Genomic DNA, 22,902 nt, shown 5'->3' with positions numbered 1-22,902 from the left:
CGTGGAGTACTGCTCCCACCTCGGGGGCTCCCAAATACCAGCTTCTTCCTTTTGACTCCATACAGAGGAGGGCCGTTCGTTAATTGATCACATATCAGCGCTCTTGCAGTATTTCAACTGCATCTAGTATATGCGCCATCGATAATACTATGATGACGGTCATGATGATGATCCCTCTGATAAGATATCTTTAGATGAGATATATACTTTGCAAACTTAAGACAGTTTTGACACACGTAGGCAATTAATTCCTTAATAACAATAAAGTACTAAACTATGACTTTAGTTATTAAAAAATATGTGCATATTCATTATTTAGGTTTTATTGCCACGTACCATCTGGCTATGGAATGAGCTCTCCTCCACGCTGTTTCCCGAGCGCTATGACTTGTCCTTCTTTAAAAAAGGCTTCTAGAGAGTATTAAGCGGTAGGCAGCGGCTTGGCTCTGCCCCTGGCATTGCTGAAGTCCACGGATGACGGTAACCACTCACCATCAGGTGGGCCGTATGCTCGCCTGCCTACAAGGGCAATAAAAAAAAAGATGTAAATACCAAAAAAAAACGTAAAAGGCAAGTTTTGTTTTGTGCACATTCTTGTCTTTAATTTTGAAGGCTATAAGCAAAACTGTACATATTAACACTCTATCTAAGACTTCAATTTTGTCTGAATCAAAATTCGATTGCTCAATACGGTCACAATGTGGGAGCAACCAAAACAGGATCTTTGACAGACATGACGAAGAGAAAAAAGTCCTCGCGATTACAAAACGACTTTGAACAAATATTAGCTCGCAAACGAGACCAGTATCACCGATTAAAATAGCCCAATCGACATTACATCAATATCCTTCCAATTTCGGTGAGGAAATTAAAGCTATTAACTGGCGATTTGATTGAGTAGGACGCATTAAATCACCTATATGGAATCTGAGTCTAGTTTGGTGCAATTAATTATTAACAAGCTCAATGAAGTAGCGACGGTATTAAATAAATTTAAAAATCAATAAGGACTGGCGTTTTCTTTGTTCCACTAGAAATAAGTCAGTACTTTTGTTCTTTTTCATAAAGTAATTGAGCGACTATTATAATTATATGAATTTAAAAAAATGTAATAACATAATTGTCATATTAGCAGCTTAAACATAATTGGTCTTCTTCTATATCGTTCCCTCACTACTGAGGATCGCGACCACATGCGACGTACTTCCAATGCACCCGATCATGGGTGGCATGGACTGCATGGTACAGACTACCACCGAGTGCTTCTCTTGCTAGATCTGACCATCTGGCTGGTGTTCTGCCCACGGCGCGCTTGCCCTCTATGCGACCCGTAATTATGAGCTTCTCTAATTCATGTCTGGGAGACCGCATGATGTGTCCGAAGAAGCTCATAACACGTTCCCGGCAGATGGAAGGGAGCCTTTTTCGGATGTCTAGCTGCCTTAGAATGGACTCGTCTGTTCTCATGGCAGTCCACGGTATTCGTAGCATCCTCCGTCACACCCACAACATAATTGGTTGGTATTTGCTATCTAACACCAACCAGAAGAAAGCTAAACTGGGGCAAAATACTTAACATTGTTAATTTGACGGAAACAGCATAACACCAATTTATCATTTAGTATGCAAACTGAAAAACTTGGCAGGCACCATTTTTTCGAGGTTGTGGAATTATCAGTTTCACCCCAGCGCAAGGTCGGTCGAACTTTCCCTTTAAGGCGAAGTTATTTATGTTGCTATGCTAATGAGAACACGCAAGACTATTTGTAATGTTACACCTTAACTTTTACTTTCAAATAGTTTCATTGAATTGTGAACGAAGAAAGCTAACAAGAGTCACATTGTTCATGATTTTTTTTTGAATGCTAAATTATTTAATTGGTGAACAAATTTCTTAAATAATTTGTCATTGAGGTCTTCCAATTACGATTATTTAATTGGTGAACAAATTTTTAAAATAATTTCATTGAGGTCTTCCAATTACGATTATTTCATTGGTGAACAAATTTCTTAAATAATTTTCATTGAGGTCTTCCAATTACGATGTAGTCCAACTATTTCGTTAGAAAGCGGTATGGCATTGTTTAAATTGGGATTTTAAAAAGTCATCTATCCAAATAACGTTCGTTTCCAGTTCCCATGGTACTTAACCGCAAACTATCACATTATGCATGTAGGTCACCACACGGTGTCATAATGAATTGAGGGCGTCCATTTTCTTGATGAATCATCCGCGTCGTGTACACTTACGTCCGATGTCTAAAAGACGTCTGGCCTGACCGAAAATTATAAATTGAAGAAGGAATTTTACTGAAACAAGAAACTGTCATATTGTAATAAATTTTTATTCTGTTACTTACATTTTTTTTTTATTATTGCTTAGATAGGTGGGTGAGCTCACAGCCCACCTGGTTTTAAGTGGTTACTGAAGCCTATAGACATCTACAACGTAAATGCCGCCACCCACCTTGAGATATGAGTTCTAAGGTCTCAGTATAGTTACAACTATTTACTAGTTTCATAAGAACAGTTTTAAGTGAATATTGTCGGACGCATTTCAATCTGCTCTTCAAATAACGAAAGGCGGTTGATGTACTAAATGAATAAAAGTTCTCGGTGTTATCAAATAGCCATCAATAAAAGATGCCTATTTTGAACAATAATACTGGCTACTGGATGATGATAAAATTCTAGTTTATATTAAATTCGTTTCACATTAAAACTTAAATTAAAAATCTTTCGATCATCAGCTATTTACTTTTCGACTCATATATGTGTATCAGTCTGTTTATTTCATTTTTTTGTATCAATTCATTTATTTATAACAGCTAAACAAGTTTTGAAGTAGCTTCTATAGACTTGGACTACATGATTAATGAAACTGATAAACGTATTTAATAAAATGAATTTCTTCATAATTTCTAAAACAATTATCACGCTTCTTATCAACTAGAAAATAAATTGATCGTGTAGCAAAAATCTTACGCTAGTATATTAACTCAATACTAATGGTCCCCCCCGTAATCGAAATTCGACAAAAAATAATTGAAACTCTAGGTTTGTATGTACACTATTATGATTCTATTGTCAAAGACAGCTATTATACTTCTATAATCACAGATTTAGCCAAGACTATACTTTAGACAAATATTAATAAAGACAAACAATATTTAATCTATTCTCAATTTGACCACAGACTATAAGCAATAAGAAAAGTTTGACAATAAACAAATAGTATGCATGCGTGTGTGTGGCAAATACATGGTAGTGTGTGTAATGTTTTTTTAATGATTTAATGTATTTTTATGCATAATGAACAAAAAAATACATTGTGCACTCCTTCTCTATATTCTTTATAAGTGTGGGAAATTTCATACTCCACCGTCCGCGCAATTTTCGTAAAAAGGGGTACAAGGTTTTTGCTTCACGTATACATTCACGTTATGTATTATAATAACTCAATATGTATTAAAATAGAAGTATCAAGTAAACATTATACTGGATTAAAGCTAGATGGGGCGTACCAACCTAATACAAAACTATTTGATGTTTTTAACTTTTGTAGGCAGCGTTTACAGCATGGCAGTAAAATCAACGCTCGATTTTACTGCCATGAAATTGTCATGCCGGGCCTTAGTGATATCGATTCTTAGGAGGTAAACTCTAGAAACTAAATTCGTATTGTCATATTTACGTTATACACACATTAAGATAAATTAATGATTAAAGAATAAAGGTAATTAATACAAGGGCACAAGACTGTAGTAATTTAAAAAAATATATCCAAGCAATTAGGTTATACGACTTGCCCACTTAAAATACCGCGTAAACTAGCTTAGATCCGATTTCAAGTGATTACAGGTGATTAATAATTTATCAAGATCTCAATAGTAGAAATTTATGTAGGTCACCCTCTGATCCCAATTCGACGTTTAAGTACAGTAAAAGCTCTTTATTCGCAAGGTGGTTGGTATAATGTTCGGTAAATATGCCGCGAATGCAGAAAACGTGAATACGGAATGATAATTTACTTATATGGGATTATAGGGGTTACGTTCTTAGGTGACAAAATAAAAACATACTAATATTAATAAGATCTATTTTTCTTTTTTCATTAGTCCATTTGACGACGCGCTTACAAAGGATATTCGGTTGGATATCTACATATTAGGTACTTACACCTTTATAAATGGGTTTTTACCGATGTACCGATTAGATCTGTGAATAAAGAAATCTTTAGACGCAAATATATGAATTGGGTTGATTTTTTTTAATCCGCGTGACAATACTAAAAACGCAAATGAAGGAAGCGCGAATAAGGAGCTTTTAATGCACGTATATGAACGTGAGTGTTTCTATAACACAATTCAAAGCTTTGATATCAATTACGACTTTGATTATGCAAATGAATCAGCGAGAGACGATTGTCCAAATAAAAAACGGGTGTAAGGTTATTAATTACTCCTCGTACTGTATTAATTTACTTAATACAAGCATCATTTCTATTTTAATTTTTATTAACGATTTTTATCTTTCGTAAGAAATTTCGAAAAAAAGCTAACTCTCTAACGCTATTGTTCGTGTGTGTGATGTTATCCGCTTTATAATTCGTATAAGTGAAGCGAATACTGTCATGTCCTAGATTTGTTTGGTATTGTTCCTATTTGAATTAACTTTCGAGCGATGCTTTAAAACCTCCCGTTCTCGGACTTCTGTAGACTCTGAAACAATGTCTTCAGTAATTTCTATCAACTAGAAGCCAGAGCCACTAATAAACGACAATATTCACGTAACATTTTCAACTTGCACTCATTTATCACTTACTTGATTACTGGTGGTGTGACCTCTTGTGAGTCCGCACGGGTAGGTACCACCAACCTGCCTATTTCTGTCGTGAAGCAGTAATGCGTTTCGGTTTGAAGGGTGGGGCAGCCGTTGTAACTATACTTGAGACCTTACAACTTATATCTCAAGGTGGGTGGCGCATTGTAAATGTCTATGGGCTCCAGTAACCACTTAACACATCCATCTAAGCAATAAAAAAAAGTGATCATCTTCATCACAATTCATCATCTATCCTGTCTTTTTAGATGCACTCTCTACAGATATTTCCATCTCTTTGTCCACAGCCGGAGCGAGTTCCTAGGATGTGTCTCGTTCCAGTTGAAAGATGCTATTGAGTGCGACATCAAGGGCACCTACTTCCTGCAGCAAAACGCGGGGCGTGGCCTCAACGCTGCACCGCTGGCACATGAGAGAGCCGGCGATCGTGTAGCCGAAGTCGAACGACCCAAGATGGCCACCGACAACATTGAGACCAGCACCAACGATGGAACCAAAGAGAACCACAACGATAAAGGTTCTTTTTTTTTTATCTATTGCTTACGTGGGTGGACGATCTCACGACGCACCTGAAGTTAAATGGTTACTGGAGCGCATAGACATCTACAATGTAAATGCCGTCACCTACCTTGAGATAGTAGTTCTAAAGTCTCAGTTTTTAAAGTACAACGGCTGCCCCACCCTTCAAACTGAAAAGCCCCTGCTTCACGGCAGTAATAGGCAGGGTGGTGGCTGCGACGATTTCTAAAACGGTTCGTCACAATTTGCACGTATAATAACATTTCTTCTTCTTTATTAACGAGTCTTACGCCCAACTATACGTGATAGAAATTTCTAAATACAGAAATAAATGGATTTTGTAGTCAGGCTGAGATCTCCGAGAAATATGGACTTAAAAACAAAAGACCTATATTTATGCAGATCGACCTCAAAATACTAAACATAGTCGCCAAAAAATGTCATTTTTTTTATTGTTTTTATTGCTTAGATGGTTAGACGAGGTGACAGCCCACATGGTGTTGAGTGGTTACCGGAGCGCATAGACATTTACAACGTAAATGCCTGCACCTACCTTGAGATATGAGTTCTAAGATCTCAGTATAGTTACAACGGATGTCCCACCCTTCAAACCGAAACGCATTACTGCTTCACTGAAATAGGCGGGGGGGGGGAACCTACCCGTGCGGACTCACAAGTGGTCCTACCACTAGTAAAATTTTAACTTCAATTTGTAATTTAGATGTTTGTAATTTAGGTGTTACAAATGGTCCCTCCGCGACCACAGCCAGTCAGGCCCAGGCGGTAGCCGCAGCACTACAAAGAGAAGCGGACGAACACCTCTTCCTACGATACTTGGAGCTGGACCCTCCGGATGATCCATCGGCTCCGAGACGGCCCCAACGGAATGGCAGAACCCCGTTCACCACAACTAGAAAGTGAGTATTAACCATCAATCAGCCAATCAACCAATTTAGTTAGAGAATTGTTTTAAATCAAAACACCTATCTAAATAAATAACCAATAATATTAGGATATCCAACCATTGGTCTGAGTATTGTCTCAAAATCTAATTTTTTCAGACTTCTCCAAGGTACTGCAATTGGCTTTGGTTTCACTGTAATATGGACCAGATCACCAAACCTATCTAAATAAATGAAACACCAATAAATACTAGGATATCCTTCCATTGGTCTGACTATAGTCACAAAATCAAATTTTTTTAGACTTCTCCAAGGTACTGCAGGTGGCCTTGGTTTCACTGTAGTATGTCACCAAACCTACCTAAATAAATCAAACACCAAAAATATTAGGATATCCTTCCATTGGTCTGACTATAATCACAAAATCAAATTTTTTAGACTTCTCCAAGGTACTGCAGGTGGCCTTGGTTTCACTGTAGTATGGACCAGACCACCAAACCTACCTAAATAAATCAAACACCAAAAATATTAGGATATCCATCCATTGGTCTGACTATAGTCTCAAAATCTTTTTCTTTCAGACTCCTAAGGGGTACTGCAGGTGGTTTTGGTTTCACCGTAGTATGGACCAGACCACCAAGAGTCGAAAGGGTTGCCCAAGGGGGCTCTGCAGAAAGAGCCGGACTGAGAGCCGGAGATTACATTGTGTTTGTTGGCTCGAAGAACGTCGTCACAGCATCTGAAGAAGAAGTTAGAAATCTTGTGAAGTGAGTGGTCGGATATTTGATTTTCTTATAAAGAATGGCTTCTTTTAAATATTTAATTTAAACTCTAGTAAAAACCTGTATGGGTGTTGAAACAAAACCATTTAATCAAAAGGTAAAGATTTTTAACTTTTTTAAAAAAATGTCCGTAACAGATGTAATTAAGTTATTGGCTTAATGTCGCTGTGTGTTATAAGTATGTATTATAATTTGTCTAATATTTGAATTTATAACAGGTCCGCAGGCCAGATACTCCAATTGGAGACATTTAGAAGGGTACCGCCCAATGGAGTCGGCGTTAGGCCGAGGCTAGCTCAGGTGTCAATACCCCCGCCAGAGTCGACACCGCCACCCCCACCACGGTCACCACGTGGCAACGCTCTGGCGTCACCCGCCACGGCCGCGCGACCCCCAACCGCCTGCTCTTCGACCAGCCAGTCTCTGGACCGCCGCAAACTGCACCTACCCCAGGTCACCTTCTCGAAGGAGGTCGGTAATGGAATCATAGTTTGACGTTTCATCGTTCGAATTTCGAAACTAGTCATCGGTTTGAATTTGGAAATTTCGAGGTTTATAATAATTATTTTTCTTTCTTGTAGTGGTGCTAGTTTTGGGCCGTTCAGTTGCGGAAGCTTTTTGAATTTAGAACGGTTTTTCCGTTCGCTGTAAATGTGTTATTTTTTTTTTTCTTTTATTTAGCGATTAAGCCTACATTTTGATGATGACTTTAACTTATTACCATGCGTTTTTATTTATTTAATCGTCTTTGTTAACTGTACATTTTATTTTTATTTTAAATGATTTGTTATTTATTATGTATATACTTCATGATACATTCCAATTTTGTATTCTGTAAGTTTTTATACGAGTAGCGTTTGCAAATTAATTACGAGGAATTAAATCCTGTATTATAATATAATGCTATTACAATACGCATAAAAAGCCTACTAAGTAGGTGCTTTTATGTCTAAAGGGGAAATTTACGTTTAAGCTCTGAGTGTTTGTTATTTTTTGTTAATCATGTAGTAATAAATGTGGGAACACAGGATTATTAGATACATCAGTATGTCTTTTTCGGTGCCAGCCAGCTTCAAATACAACAAGAAAGAGACAAAAAACTATGTATATCGTTTATTATTAACCAACTTACTAATTGATTTTTCTGTTTAGATTTTTCCTTTGTCTTTTCTAATAATTATTCCAATTTTAGTTCTATGCGTGCTTTTTTTTCTGTGACTGTCAAATTCTATATTCAATTTGACAGGAATTGATTTAAAATTGAGCTGAGAATAATAAAATAATCCTGTCACAGAAAAACAAAGTCGCGCAAAGTTAATTTTCATTTAGTTACATTTTAATTTCGTCAGACAATTACAATTTAATTGTTTCCTGTTATAATTTATTTTATTTCTGTTTGATTTTCCATTTATGTTCTTTAATTTTAAGTGCAAATAAAATTTTATTGCTTTTCATTTTGTTTGAGTTTTTCTTTTCTTTTCTTTTAATTATTACACTGCACACTTCGAAAACAGTTGTAACGAAAATATACGAAGTAATCTGTATTCAAATTACTTCACCACTTATATAAGCCCACTACAGACAAAGTCATCGTAGAAGGACGTCGGTTTCGTGTTTTTAGTGATATTTCTGCCGCGATGTGATCATTTGTACCGGTTTTGAGCCGTTATACAAATTTCACCCACTGAGTTTCTCGCCGGATATTCTCGGTGGGTCGCGATTCCGATCCGGTGGTAGATTCTGCGAAGCACTGCTTTTGATAGGGCCAGTATTAGCAAACTCTCTCAGGCTGTGCCCCGGGAGCTGACCTACCAGCCTAGTCTAGCTGAAATCGCTTAGACTCTCCATTGCTCTTTGAGTGACCTAGAACCTTCTCATAAGGTACATTTTGAGCCCGTTGGGGCCGCAAAGTTCTTGAATTGGGACCGCTTACCGGATGACGTAGCGTAGCGCAGCGTGGGTAGGCCTTCCACAAGACGAACCTTTTCCTACTTTCTACACTCTTTTTTCTACCTATTCTAGTAACTTCGGGGGGTTATTCTAGCTCAAACCTGACGACGTTGCTAACACTAGCCCTAGCAAGAGCCGTGCTTCGCAGAATCTACCATCGGATTGGAAACGCGACCCACTGAGAAAATCCGACGAGAAACTCAGTGTACTGTGTCTGTGGGTTAATTTACTCACCGAGCCCTTCGTCACAAGCGACGGGTTCGACGAGAACGATGACCGGTGCTTGAGGTACCTAAAAGCACCATTAGTGGATCGTGAGGAACCGAAATGACGTGTTTTTGGGCGACGTCGACTGTTTACCATTTGGGCCGCAGGATCGGCTATGTAGTTTCCGGCGGCCACGATGAGAGGATTCTCATGTCGTGCCGCTTTATCGAAGTGGCAGATGGACCGATGACCTATTGAGGTTCGCGGGGATCCGCTGGATGGAGGCTGCGCAGGACCGATCTTTGTGGTGAGAGTTGAGGGAGACCTATGTCCAGCAGTGGACGTCTGTGGGCTGATAGAATAGAAATCGCGTTGCATAGATAGATACAGATTAAAGTATTGAAGGTGTGTAAAAATCACAATCAGATACAAAGCTACTAGGAATTATTTTACATTATTTCTCCTAAATTTAAGATCATTTGATGCTAGAACAACAAAATTTTTCTCGCCTCTGGGCTACGTCATTGAAATTTTACGACTAGAATGGCTAAATCTAAAGAAATATATTATACATTGTTCTGATGGTATTGTTACGCGCTGGGGTTCGGGATAAATAAAATTCCACCGAAGTATAAATTAAAAACTGTATTCAACACTTAGAACACTTCACAAGCACTTTAAAATTCTCAGTTCATTTCTTACGCTTCGCTTCAGGTGATCAGTTCGCTGTTTCGCTTCGAGTAGATCCGATTACTAACTGACTGCGTGCCATCTCTGCAACGCTTTTATAGTCGAGACGAAATCCCTAGAATCGTCGAGAATATTGCACAAGTCACACACATCGAATGTACGATGCGTGTTTCCGCTATCTGACAACTGATGGCGTTACTTAAGAGTAACGCCATCAGTTGTCAGAAAGAAAATAAGAAAGAAAATACTGTTACGCCGGTAAGCCGGCGTAACAGTATTTTCTTCGGTTTTTGTGTCTTGTAGACATAATTTTAAACTACTTTTTAAACTATTTTAGTTGTTTCATTTACCTTTCATTTCAACGTAAAAGTCTCGAAATGGGTACTTTTTTTTAGAAAAATAGACGGTATTAAGCAGAACATACAAATGATTCAAAAAATATTCAAGAAAAGTATTCAGAATGTCGGAAATATATTGAAAATACAAACACTAGATTTAACATAACCACGTAGAGATTAAGAAATAAAGCGATCAATAAAAACATGACTAAAATTTGTTGGAAAAAAGTTTAAATATTGTAATTAGACAGATGAGCTGTCAACCAAACTCATATTAAGTGGTTGCCAACACCCTTAAGCAAGATAACACTACACACCTACAGACAAAAGTCTTAATACCTAATTAGTATTATCAAAAGCTGCCCCACGCTTAAAACCCGTAGATACACTTCGCGGCATTTCTTCTACCGAAGAATATAGACAATATATGAGCTGTACACTTGTATACGTAACTGAGCATTTTTTTATTATACAAACTGAGCAATGGAATTGCAAAAATGACTACAGCGTGCGATGCAAGATCACTCAAAATTAGGTATTGGACGCGATTTAGTGATCTTAATTATATATCGAGGTAGTCGTCAGAATGCGTGCACCTCCTGGCTGAGTCCGTGCTCGTCCACGTCTCGTGAAACTGGAAAGGCCTCTGGATCACCAATAATACTTCCTTCCAAAAACGAGTACGTCCAAGATTACAATACGTCTTGCCCTAACAAAAAAGTCCTATCTGATTAACGTATAATTTCTAGACCCCAGGACTATCAAGAGATGGCAGGAAACGGGCACTCTTGGCAGTGGTAGCCAGGGAGCAGCACTATGCCACGTGCCTCCAGTTCGGACTAGTGAGGTTCGTGTCGCCACTAGCAGAGAGGGCAGACCTCATCACACCGAGCGACCACCAGCTGCTATTTCAAAACTTGGAAGAGGTGAGGAATACAATGTCTAATGTTGGAGTTCCGTTAATGAGAAGAGAATAAATCATTATTACCTACGCTTTTATTAGCTTCAGACGTTTTTTTTTTTATGATTGAAAGTTTACTGGTGGCCCGAAGGCCTTTCCAGTTTCACCAGGACAGGTGGGCGTGCAAAGGCTCAGCCAAGAGGGGCGGGATTTGCTAACAACTGCCCGAGCGCCTCCGAAGGAGACCTAACAACTCAAGAGCAATTGCTTCGCGAATGAATCTACTACCGGATCGGAATCGCGACCCACTGAGAAGATCCGGCGAGAAACTCAGCGGGCTGATGCATGGGTTAGGTTGCACGTCGACTTCTTTGTCGAGTTCGATGAGTACGGTTACCGAGGTCCCTAAGCTTGCTCCTAGTATTAGAGCTGAAGGCATCTAATGCAAAGGTTATTGGATCTGATGGATCCGTAAGGACGTGTCTAGGGCGTCGCCGGTGACTGACTCCTGCATGATCAGGATTCGGGGAGTAGTCAGCGGCGGCAACGATAAGGCGATTATCATGACGCATAGCCTTATCGAAGTATCGTTCCGACGCTGACTTCATGTATTTCCGAATTGATTCGAGGCCCAGGTCGTCGTGTAGGTCAACGTTCCTCACAAACCACGGAGCCCCGACAGCTAACCTGCAAAAGCGGGATTGTAGGGATTGGAGGGTGTCTATGTGTGTGCGGGCCGCGTGAGCGAACACCACACTCGCGTAAGTCATGACGGGCCTTATGCAAGTTTTGTAAAGTGTCACCTTGTTCCGAAGGGACATTTTACTCCGCTTACAGATCATGGGGTAGAGTCTACCGAGAATAAACGCGGCACGGTCACGGACTGATTTTATATGCGGGCGGAATGTCATCGATGCATCCAGGGTAACGCCCAGGTACTTGACCTTCCTGGCCCAGGGTATGGGTTGTCTAAAGAGAGTAATCGGGGGTGTGAGATTCCTCCTCCTAATCCGAGCTTCAGACGTATGGATGATTTTGACCCCCTTCAAAACGTCGGATTAACTCGAAATTTGATATACTAATTCAGGACCGATGACAATTCAATATTAAAAAAAATTGAAAAAATTGAAATTGAACTAAAAATGAAAAATAAATAATACTTTAAAAAAAACGAACAAAATACGCTTTTATATAAAATCCAACTAAAAAATAGAAAATAAATTTTAATAAATTTGAATTAAAAATAGTGTGAAAAGAAATTATTTTATTGTAAAAAAAAGCGTAATTATTAAGCATCAAATATTTTTTCTTACACTATTTTTAATTCAAATTTATTAAAATTTATTTTCTATTTTTTAGTTGGATCTTCTATAAAAGCGGATTTTGTTAGTTTTTTTTTAAACTATTTTTTTTTTATTTCCTAATCTTCTCTGGTAGTGTTGTTATTACTGATTTTGGAGGTAGACCGTATTATCAACTTAATGGTCGATGGCCACTCCCGCTTATGAATATTACGAGCAATAACAGAGACACAACCAAGCCACTACTTCTGAAAACCAATTTTTTCGCACTTCATTTGAAGAAGGTAGATTGTAGTAGAAGAAGGTAGATGTAGTAGTAGAAGTAGATTGTATATTGTAGTAGATTGTAGTGTCATAACCATTGCGTGGTCCAGAGAATGTTTTTATTATTATCCATCTATATTAATAAATAATCTATACTAATATTATAAAGCTGAAGAGTTTGTTTGTTTGAACGCGCTAATCTCAGGAACTGCTCATCCGATTTGAAAAAAACTTTCAGTATTAAATAGCCCATTTATCGAGGAAGGCTGTATTATAATGCTCACGCTAAGACTAATACAAGCAGAGCACCAATAAAGAATGTTTCAAAATCGGGGTTATTTTTACCTTTTGAGAGCTTCCGCTGCAGAAACGGTTAAAGTTTCGCTAAAATAATGCATGAGAGAATTGTTCCCCTTGAAAAGATCTAAAAAAAAGTCCGCGACAGCATATATCTATATGTTAAGGTTGGCTCACTATAAGGTATTTTATGCTAACCAAATTTGTTCTAAAATAAAATATTATTTCTGAACTATTCCACGCGGACGAAGTCGCGGGCAAAAGCTAGTAGTAAATAAATAAGACAAATAAGTTACATGTAATATAGACTTATGATGCTGTGTAATCCTAATAGTGGCATTTACTAGTAGTACTAGTAAGTACCACTAATGAAGACACTTATTTTGCCAACCTAAGTACAAACCTCGCACGCAAATCCGTCAATATGATAAAATATCCATTACATGTTACAGATATTTCGGCTCTCAGAAGACATCCTGGATCAAGTGGTGCAAGACGACGGTGAGATTCAGACGTCTACAGTGGTCGCCGTTTACTTGCAAAAAACGCCCGTATTTCTCAGCTTATACAAGAAATACTGCCTTGGACTGAAGAGGGCCGATTGTGTGTTGGTATGTCAATTTATTTCTTTCAATAAATATTCTATTTATGGTTTTTTTTTATTGCCTGGGTGTGTGGACGAGCTTATGGTCCACCTGATGTTAATTAGTCACCGGAGCCCATAGATATCTACAACATAAATGCCACCACTCTGCCTTCTAAGGTCTCCGTTTTTACAAAGTCTGCCGGGTCAGCTAGGTATAATTAAAAATTAATTAACACTTTTATTACGCCTTGCTCATTTTTAACCGTCTTCGCCATCTTCCTTTTTCTCTGTCATTCTGTTCTCCCTTTCTTTCCGTTTTCTCTCAGTCACATCTTAACGCTCCGTTCCACACTCATTTCAATACTTTTAATACGTTCCTTTTTTTTATTTTTTTTTATTGCCTTTGTAGGCAAACGGGCATACGGCCCACCTGATGGTGAGTGGTTACCGTCGCCCATGGACTTCAGCAATGCTAGGGGCAGAGCCAAGCCGCTGCCTACCGCTTAATACTCTTCTTAATCTCCGCTTAATACTCTTCTTAACAATCCTACATTTATATTCACCGAAGTGTTTTGATAACAATATAGGATTAGTCCGAAGAAAGCATCGAAGAGGTCGGGCTTGCATATAAGTAACGGTTTGAAAACCCTGAGAATAATAATTAGTAACTTTATTCATCAGGTGAAGAAATCAAAAGACCCCAGCGGAGCATTTTCCCGGTTCTGCACCAGTCCTCCGATACCCCGTAGAAGACCAGACATCACGTCCCTAGTTCACAAGCCTCTAGAACAGTTCAGAGAGTTGTTGAGGTTAATGCGAACAGCCGCGTCTGCCACCGGCGCTGGTCCCTACGATCAGCTCGAGAAGAAGCAACTCCAGTTGATTGTAGAACAGTTACAGGTAAACTGATTTAATTTGAAGTCGTCGTGGCTTAAAGGATAAGACGTCCGGTGCATTCATGTTGAGCGATGCACCGGTGTTCGAATCTCAGACGGGTACCAATTTTTCTAATGAAATACGTACTCAACAAATGTTCACGATTGACTTCCACGGTGAAGGAATAACATCGTGTAATAAAAATCAAAACTCACAAAATTATAATTTGCGTTATTACTGGTGATAAGACCTCTTGTGAGTCCGCGCGGGTAGGTACCACCACCCCGCCTATTTCTGCCGTGAAACAGTAATGCGTTTCGGTTTGAAGGGTGGGGCAGCCGTTGTAACTATACTTGAGACCTTAGAACTTATATCTCAAGGTGGGTGGCGCATTTACCGTTGTAGATGTCTATGGGCTCCAGTAACCACTTAACACCAGGTGGGCTGTGACCTTGTCCACCCATCTAAGCAAAAAAAATCCATTAATACTTAACATGCTGCTGACGTAGTATATCCAAAAAAATATCCGTACAAGGAAAACTTAGTTTCATTAAAATTTCTAATGCAATGATTTCAAATACTTTCTCATCTTATATAGGATCTTTCAAAGTCTAGTTTAGACAAAAAAATTTGTCGGAGAGCTTTTGGAGATATTCTTTCATAGCAAGCTGTACGATATTTCACTGTTCCAGGGTAGCTATCAAGATGTCACCGCTGGCTCCGGGCTGATGGGGCTGGCTGGTGATGGGAAGCCCCTGCTGTCAGTTGCTGATTTAGAAAGCAGACTCGTGTTCACTAGGTGTAAGGTGAGTAACAACAACTCCTACTAATTTATGTTTGTTTGTGGATTTATAAAATGGGAACCATATTTATAATTAAACTAGCTGACCCGGCAGACTTCGTAGTGCCTTAATCGATAAATAAAAGACCTAAACTTTTGTATAAAATAAACTTAAAATAAACAAAAGGAATCTGTCCTACGGACGACACATCAAAGGAAAAACAAAATTGTTATTTAGCAAGCATTTTCATTCATTTATCTAACTTTTAAACCTTCTCTGGACTTCCACAAATAATTCAAGACCAAAATTAGCCAAATCAGTCCAGCCGTTTTCGAGCTTTAGCGAGACTAACGAACAGCAATTCGTTTTTATATAATTATAGATTAAAGATTACTTTGACTTGTTTTAAATACCAATCTTATTTTTTACAGCCATTCGTCCTAAGCACAGCTGGGCGTCAGTGGATATTTGGAGGCGAGCTCTCTAGGGTGGAAGGTCGCGCAGTCAGACCATACTGGGCACTGTTGTTTAGTGACCTCCTACTGTTTGCGACGGTCTCGCGTGATAGAGTGCTGTTCGTAACGGAGGAGCCTGTCGCTCTGGGGGCCGTGTCTGAAGCACAGTTTAATCTAAGAAAAAAAGGTGAGGAACTTTCTATTTTATTCCCTACGGCCAGAAAGCTCTTGAATGGTGACTGCGTACCTGAAGACGTAGCGTGGGTAGGCCTCCCACAAGCTGGACCGACGATCTAACGAGATTCGCGGGAATCCGCTGGATGCAGGCAGTGCAGGACCGGTATTTGTGGCGAGGCTTGGGGGAGGCCTATGTCCAGCAGTGGTGGGCTGATAAGAAGAGGTGTATCTTTTTTATTCATTGCTAAGATACCTATCGAGACGAGCTCACAGCCCACCTGGTGCTAAGTGGTTAGCCCATAGACATTTACAACGTAAATACCACCACCTACCTCGAGACATGAGTTCTAAGGTCTCAGTATAGCTACAACGGCTGCCCTTCCCTTAAAACTGAAATGCATTACTGCTTCACGGCAAAATAGGCGGGGTGGTAGTACCTACCCGTGCGGACTCACAAGAGGTCCTATAACCAATAATTACGCAAATTATAATTTTGCGGGTTTTGATTTTTATTACACGATGCTATTCCTTCACCGTGGAAGTCAATCCTGAACATTTTTTAAGAAGTCCATTTTCATTAGAAAAATTGGTACCCGCCTGCGGGATTCGAACACCGGTACATCGCTAGATACACCGGACGTACCTATTATCTTTTTTTTTTTTTTTCATTGTTACCTCCATATTGATTTTTTCCTTACCTTAGCAAGTGCCTAATTTTTTTTAATCATTTTCATTCCAGTAACGGAGTTTCGTCTAATCTTGGGTCGCGTAGGAGGAGAATCGCCATTAGTGTCGTGTGCTCCTCGCACTCCAGGTCGAACACGTACATTGGTTCTTCGAGCACCATCGATAGACTTGAAAGCTGTTTGGCAAAGCCTACTACAAAGGCAGATGTAAGATCAATATTTTTAATATCAACCAACAACTCATGGGAAAATTTTGTTGATTAAACGTATTCCTTTGAAAATTTCTTTCAGATATCGAGCGCATACCATGTCCGGTACTCCGTTGGGCTCACCGCTGGATTCTCCTGACCCACAGCTTACATTCTCCCTTGCTACCCTCGACTCGCAGCTGCGTCAGGTATCTGCGTCCAGCATACAAAGACATTCCAGTCTTGCTCTTCTACCGGCCAGCTCATACAGGTCCCATATCAATATGTTGGTAGAAGAGCGACCAGAAAAAGAAGTCAGGGTTAGCTTTGACGTTAGGACCAGCTCTGATTCTCCTACTCCTCGTCCATGCAGGGGACCACTCAGTACAGTTTGGAGAAAAACTCCAACGCCTGAAACACCATCGGCCAATCTATCTCCGGGTGATTCTCAGACTTTTTCCTCTCACTTTGTGTCAACATCAAGCATTGAGAAAAACGATGAAAGACCTACTTCTCCCAGCGCCCAACTAACTCCAGATGGGGGAGAGGATTACTCCGAATGCTCTCCATGTAGATGGGAATCGTTTGAAGCTGATCTGGCTTTAGCTGACTTAGATGTAGATCCGTCGTACAAACATGCGGTTGAGGAACGTATATTTCTCCCTGATGATCCACTTTTACCCAAAATGGCTCTACCGGAACGGCCGACACCGCCCGCTTATCTGGAACTTTGATCTGCGGAGTCAGATCCGGAGCTTGCAGATTCGTGCTTCCCCCGGATATACGAAAACCATTGCAGATAGAAACCTAAAGGGGTTCTAATCTCTTAAGCCGTGAAGGGTGTGTTCTCCTAGTTTTGCATAGTTGGTGTTTAGGAAGTGAGGTCAGCGGGCAGCACTGAAATCATAAAGCTTTCATTGTGTAGACTGGCCGATGGTGGTGACATCAAAATTTGTTTGATTGTTAAAGAAATGCTTATCGTCAAGATAAAGGTTGTGGTAAATAAAACATTTTGAGAGACATATTTTCGAACTTTAGCAGTATTATAAGAAATCTGAGTACTTATTTTGATTATTGTAGTTAAATGTGTAATTATAAGTCTGATACCCACTTATGATGTAACAAAAAATTAGCAAATTATAATCTTTGAACTTAAATCGAGTCTATATGATCAATGGGGTATTATTATTATACAAGTCGCTTTAGTGTTAATCAATACATGTATTACATGCCAATATTTTATTAAATAGGATTCTGTGTCAAAATGTAACTATAGGGTACCAACAGTAGAAAATATTTGTATGTATTAACTTCTTCGAGTGTGTTACAATTTTGCTTCGTAAGTCTTCCGTCCTTTTCTTAAGATGAAATTCGAAATTTTTCATTTCGATGTATATGCGTTATAAGTTTACTTATATTTTTTTCTATAAGCTGAATATTTAGTGGGTGTTCGAAAACGATGTTAGCGGTAAAGGCGTTGTAATACGTACAGGAGATTGGGAGTCCGTACGTACTTGTACAGGTCATGTGGATATTTGGCGATCTGCTTCGCGTACTATGAGATCATGTAGAGTACATCTTAGACCTATAGAGCAATTTCAACTGTCGCTTTTAAATTTAGTACTCATCGCCATTAGTATAAATGTAAAGAAATGAAAAATGGTAGCCGTTTTAATGAAATGTGAATTAAAATTTTTGTTTAATGCTTTTTATTAGTGTAAAATCGTTTTTAGATAAATAAATGTAAATGCAGTTGTATTTCGAGATGATATTAGAATTGTTTGTGACGCTAGCATCGCAAAATGTTCACATTACCTACATAATATTTTCGGGATGATTGTTGTATTTCTGATTTTTATAAATCGATTTCATAGTTTGGCTCAATTTTTTTGATGTTCGGACTGTGTGTAATTTTTAATGAAACTCTTTATAACGATTTGAAAAAATATAATATATAATTTTGAGACGATATTTTACTTCTAATTCATTGATTCAGTGTGACGTAACAGTACTGAATTTAGGAATGGATTCATTAATGTTGAATGTTTGTGTTTAGATCGATTCAGTACATTTTTAACTATCCGTAAATAAAGTGATTTTATCAATTGTGAATTAAGGTTTTTATTGATTATTAAGTTTTGCGACGCTAACGAAGAAATTACATATTTTAATTGAAAATGACTACCATCTTTCATTGAAACAATTAATTTGAAATAACGTCGCAGTCATTCCCATTAACAATTATGTCTATTCGAACGCGGTAAGTGATTTTTTCAATTTTATTAAATATAATTTACGAATATCCACATCACCTGTTACGATTTAATAACAAAAAAGCCTAAAATAATAATCAATGCAAAGAATTCGTGCAAATCGTTAAAGTTCATCTCCATCGTTTTAGACGCGACGAAGCTCAGCCGAAACTCAAACAGCTGCTGGCGGGAGTGCAGTGGATGTAGCTAGAAGTATAAGAAGCAAAGGCTCTTCACAACACCTGCAAAGGTGGATGACGCAGTTACCCGAAACTGAAGAACTGGATCCACCGGAACCGGATGTAGAAGTAAATAAATCACTGTCAAAACGTAATATGATGAACCGTCTATAATAGCTCTCGAATCAACACGCCTATAATTTACAGACATGGAGTGTAGAAGAATTAAGAAAGAGATCAAAAGAGCTTAATCTACTTGAAGTAGCCGAACTCGTCGTTAATCATGAAAGTAAAGGAGCTTCTCCAAGTGAGAAAAAGGAAAATGATAGAAGTCCGTCGAAAAGTAGTAATTCTGGTAGCCAAGTAAGCAATGTTTTTGTTGCCTTTGTCCTACCTTGTCCTGCCTTTGTCCTGTTAGTCGGTCCTACGGCCCAAAAAGTAACATCAATAACGTCGTGGACATAACTGAGCCGCTGCCTGCTAAAAAATATTAAATATATTAAAAAAGTAAGGTTTATAAAAAAATGCGATTTTCCTTTCAGATAACAGTTCGAACTAGTCCTGTAGTAGTCGATACAATTCCAGTTTGTAGGCAATGCCATAAAAAATGCCTATCAAAACCGAACAGTCCATTAATTTCCCAGAAAGAGCCCCCCGTAATTCCGGTCAAACCAAAAAAGGAAGCTTCGCCACAAAATTCAAATTCAACGAAAAGCTCGAGAAGTCCATGCAGCGCAAATTACAGTATTCGGAAACCGAAAATAATTTGTGGGTTAGAACGGAAAGGTGCTATTAAATTACGTCCAGAGGATGGTCCAAAAGCAGCCATGAAAGTCATAGATTCTATAGAACAAAGTCAGAGAATGCTCAAATCGAAATCTTATGAATTAAAAACGGACTCACCTATTTTAAATAGAAGCATACGCTCAAGAAGTCAAACTAAAAGTCAGTTAGAACTAAGGAAAGACGGCTCATTTAGGAGTCCGAGTCCTTCGTCCAGTAGTAGAAACAGTCCTTTATCTACAAGCCACACTACTTGTAGTTCTATGGTTTTTAATTCAAGCTCCAATGATCTGAGAATGTCTAACTCAAATATCGCGAACCAGGTACAGTGTGTGATAGCTCAGGAAAAATACATCAATGAAGTAAAATGCGTGGAAAACATTACAGTTACTAGAACTAGAGCATCAACGAATCACGCGGAGCCGACTTCTGCCAAAGAAGACCAATTGACGAGGCAGAAGGCCGAAAACGTGCTTAACAAGGTTTTAGGAATGAACATCGTTGCCAAAAGAGAAAACCTTGGATCATGCTTACAAACATCATCTGTTTTTTTGGATGATGACTCTATACATGAAGAAGATATCGATTTCAAAATAGAAAGAGGTCTAAGAAGATCTCCAAGAATGGGTACATCAGTTCTTAGTAAAATGAATGGCGATATAACTAATAAGACTGAGAAATCTGACTCGAACGTTAACTTGAACACATCCGAAGCAGGGTCCGATGAAGATTTAGAACTAGGACCTCTCATGTTAATGGGACTGTCAGCTATCAATCCGACTGCACATTTAATGCGAGTAGAACCATTTAATAGATCCTCTGTCACTGCTGGCCATAATCCAGGCTCAAGACCAGGGAGTCTATGCTCGATTAAATCGGAATCACCAGTTCCTAATATAGCTGTTGTGCCACCGACACCAGACTTCAATTTTTCTAATAAGACTGTAAGTTAAACACACAATTAACTTGATAATATGGTTAATAAAATTAACAGCATATAAAACAAAGATAATATTCACAGGATGACCATTTAGATGAATCGCCGGACTCCCCAGATATCCCTGAAGATCTACCTTATGTTTCACTTAAAAGGTAAAGATAAAATGTAGTACCCAAATATATATGGCTAAATTTTATTGATATGCATTTGAACGATTTCAGGTATGGCACTATGTCTAGCCTTGAGAGATTACCATCCGACGAAACTGATGATGGTAACGTTAGATTAACTGCACAAGAACCGGAAGCAATTAAAACAAATAGTACAGGTGATAAAGAAAGTTAAATATTAAAATATAATATAATTATTTATTTACTAATAACACAGATTGCAATGTAAGAACTCGTGATGAATTCGTCATTGATTAAACCATAAACCAACCAACCAACATACAAAAAACAATTTTTACATTACACACAATATGTTAATTGCAACTGTCACTATTCGAGAGCTAGAGTAATAGAATTTGCTAGATAAAGATTAGAAAAAATATCAAGATAAGGCTGTCTGTATTTTTGGTTCGGTAAAATTGTTTTTTATTGCAGTAGTTGGAGCTGCCGGAGGTATAATGGGCTGGACGGCAAGAGCAGGCTCATTTGTAGTTGAGAAAATGAACATATTTAGTTATACCGAAAGTGTACCCAATACTGCTGTAGCACACAAACAACCATCATTCTTGGAAAGGTATGGCTTAAAATATAATTATATAATCCAAAAAGACGCAATCTTTGTAAAAAAAAGGATTCCTTTTTGTGTTTGAATATACAATTTTGTTGATAATAACTTCAGTACATACCGTGTTTAAAATTAAAGAATTCATTTTCTGATTCAATCTTGGTCAAAATTTTATAGTTTGTTAATCATTTTCTTAATAACTAGGTGGAAGACAATAATCCAGTTGAAAACTATGCAGCGATGAGTATGTCAAATAATAATGTATCAAATATCTTTAAATAGATGATTTAATGTGGTTTTTTTTATACTCTATCGATAGTTCTACGAATACTATACTAGTGAACATTTAAGTAGGTAACTTTACATAAATAAAGCATTAACGTTTGTTGCAATTTTGCTATTCTGTACCGATTTCAGACAATTAGAACGTAGAATCACTAAGTAGGATCCTTTAAATGGAAATACTTTTTGGAATACTTTAAATTTACAGATATAAAAAATAGGTGTTTTTTTTGTTATGAGTGTTAAATTTAACATATAGATTTATCTTAAACGTGTAGTGCTTAGATTTGAAAAAAAAAATTATTATAGCAAATTTCAAACTGTAGAAGTATCTTTTTAGTATAAATTTATTAACTAAATATGTCTTTTTTTAAATAAATAGTTTCAACATAAAAAATTACATACTCCGTTTTCGTACAGTATGTAAAATGTATGTTTGATAGGTGTCTCGGGGTCAGTGACTGGAAATCGACAATCGGAACGGAAGAGGGTACTGGAGAAACCGGCGAAGGGAGCGGTGCTAGCGGCGAAGAAGCTTGGGGTACACCTTCATCAGGCGACTTGTCTGATAACCTACCAGATTCAGATCATGGAACTCTTTCGGTAGTACCAGTTAAAAAAATTGTTTATTTGCGAAAATTACTTATAATTTTTTTTATTCAAGATTGTTTATTCATTTTTTTTAATTATCACTTTATCTAATACTATATATTATTTCACGCTGAGTTTCTCTTCGCTTCGTATACTATAAAGTATAAGAAGATATAAATCTTCTTTTTAGATTTGATGTAGAAAAGTTAGAATAGCTTAAAACCCTTTGAGCGGAAACCTACTAACCTTTTCAGTCGCCAACAAAGTCGTCATCTTCATATGCGGGAGATGACGATACAGAACTAATGATGGATGAACTTCTGATGGCGCCCACTATAACTGGACCTACCACTTTAAGGCCATTGCTGCCAAGGTATGCTTGGTAACAAATAACACG

General features: G+C 38.1%; 1 protein-coding gene across 8 annotated transcripts in view; it reads left to right on the top strand.

Moving 5' to 3' along the window:
- Positions 1-22,902, top strand: part of LOC101741920 (uncharacterized) — an 83,339-nt gene that overhangs the window by 49,685 nt on the left and 10,752 nt on the right. For 6 of the 8 annotated variants that reach the window (XM_038015897.2, XM_038015899.2, XM_038015896.2 and 3 more), the window contains 19 exons: positions 5,130-5,359; positions 6,098-6,278; positions 6,845-7,030; positions 7,264-7,516; positions 10,980-11,156; positions 13,446-13,604; positions 14,261-14,479; positions 15,148-15,261; positions 15,669-15,879; positions 16,609-16,762; positions 16,847-16,952; positions 19,145-19,303; positions 19,382-19,537; positions 19,717-20,901; positions 20,979-21,049; positions 21,119-21,225; positions 21,503-21,641; positions 22,358-22,517; positions 22,760-22,878. In XM_038015897.2, the coding sequence (XP_037871825.1) occupies positions 5,130-5,359; positions 6,098-6,278; positions 6,845-7,030; positions 7,264-7,516; positions 10,980-11,156; positions 13,446-13,604; positions 14,261-14,479; positions 15,148-15,261; positions 15,669-15,879; positions 16,609-16,762; positions 16,847-16,952; positions 19,145-19,303; positions 19,382-19,537; positions 19,717-20,901; positions 20,979-21,049; positions 21,119-21,225; positions 21,503-21,641; positions 22,358-22,517; positions 22,760-22,878 (4,086 nt within the window). The remainder of the gene's footprint in view (positions 1-5,129; positions 5,360-6,097; positions 6,279-6,844; positions 7,031-7,263; positions 7,517-10,979; positions 11,157-13,445; positions 13,605-14,260; positions 14,480-15,147; positions 15,262-15,668; positions 15,880-16,608; positions 16,763-16,846; positions 16,953-19,144; positions 19,304-19,381; positions 19,538-19,716; positions 20,902-20,978; positions 21,050-21,118; positions 21,226-21,502; positions 21,642-22,357; positions 22,518-22,759; positions 22,879-22,902) is intronic. The other 2 variants (XM_062672395.1, XM_038015900.2) reach the window with 1 other exon arrangement.

This window comes from Bombyx mori, chromosome 15, assembly GCF_030269925.1.
Source record: "Bombyx mori chromosome 15, ASM3026992v2".
NCBI lineage: Eukaryota > Metazoa > Arthropoda > Insecta > Lepidoptera > Bombycidae > Bombyx > Bombyx mori.
This window is presented reverse-complemented; position numbering and strand designations above follow the sequence as displayed.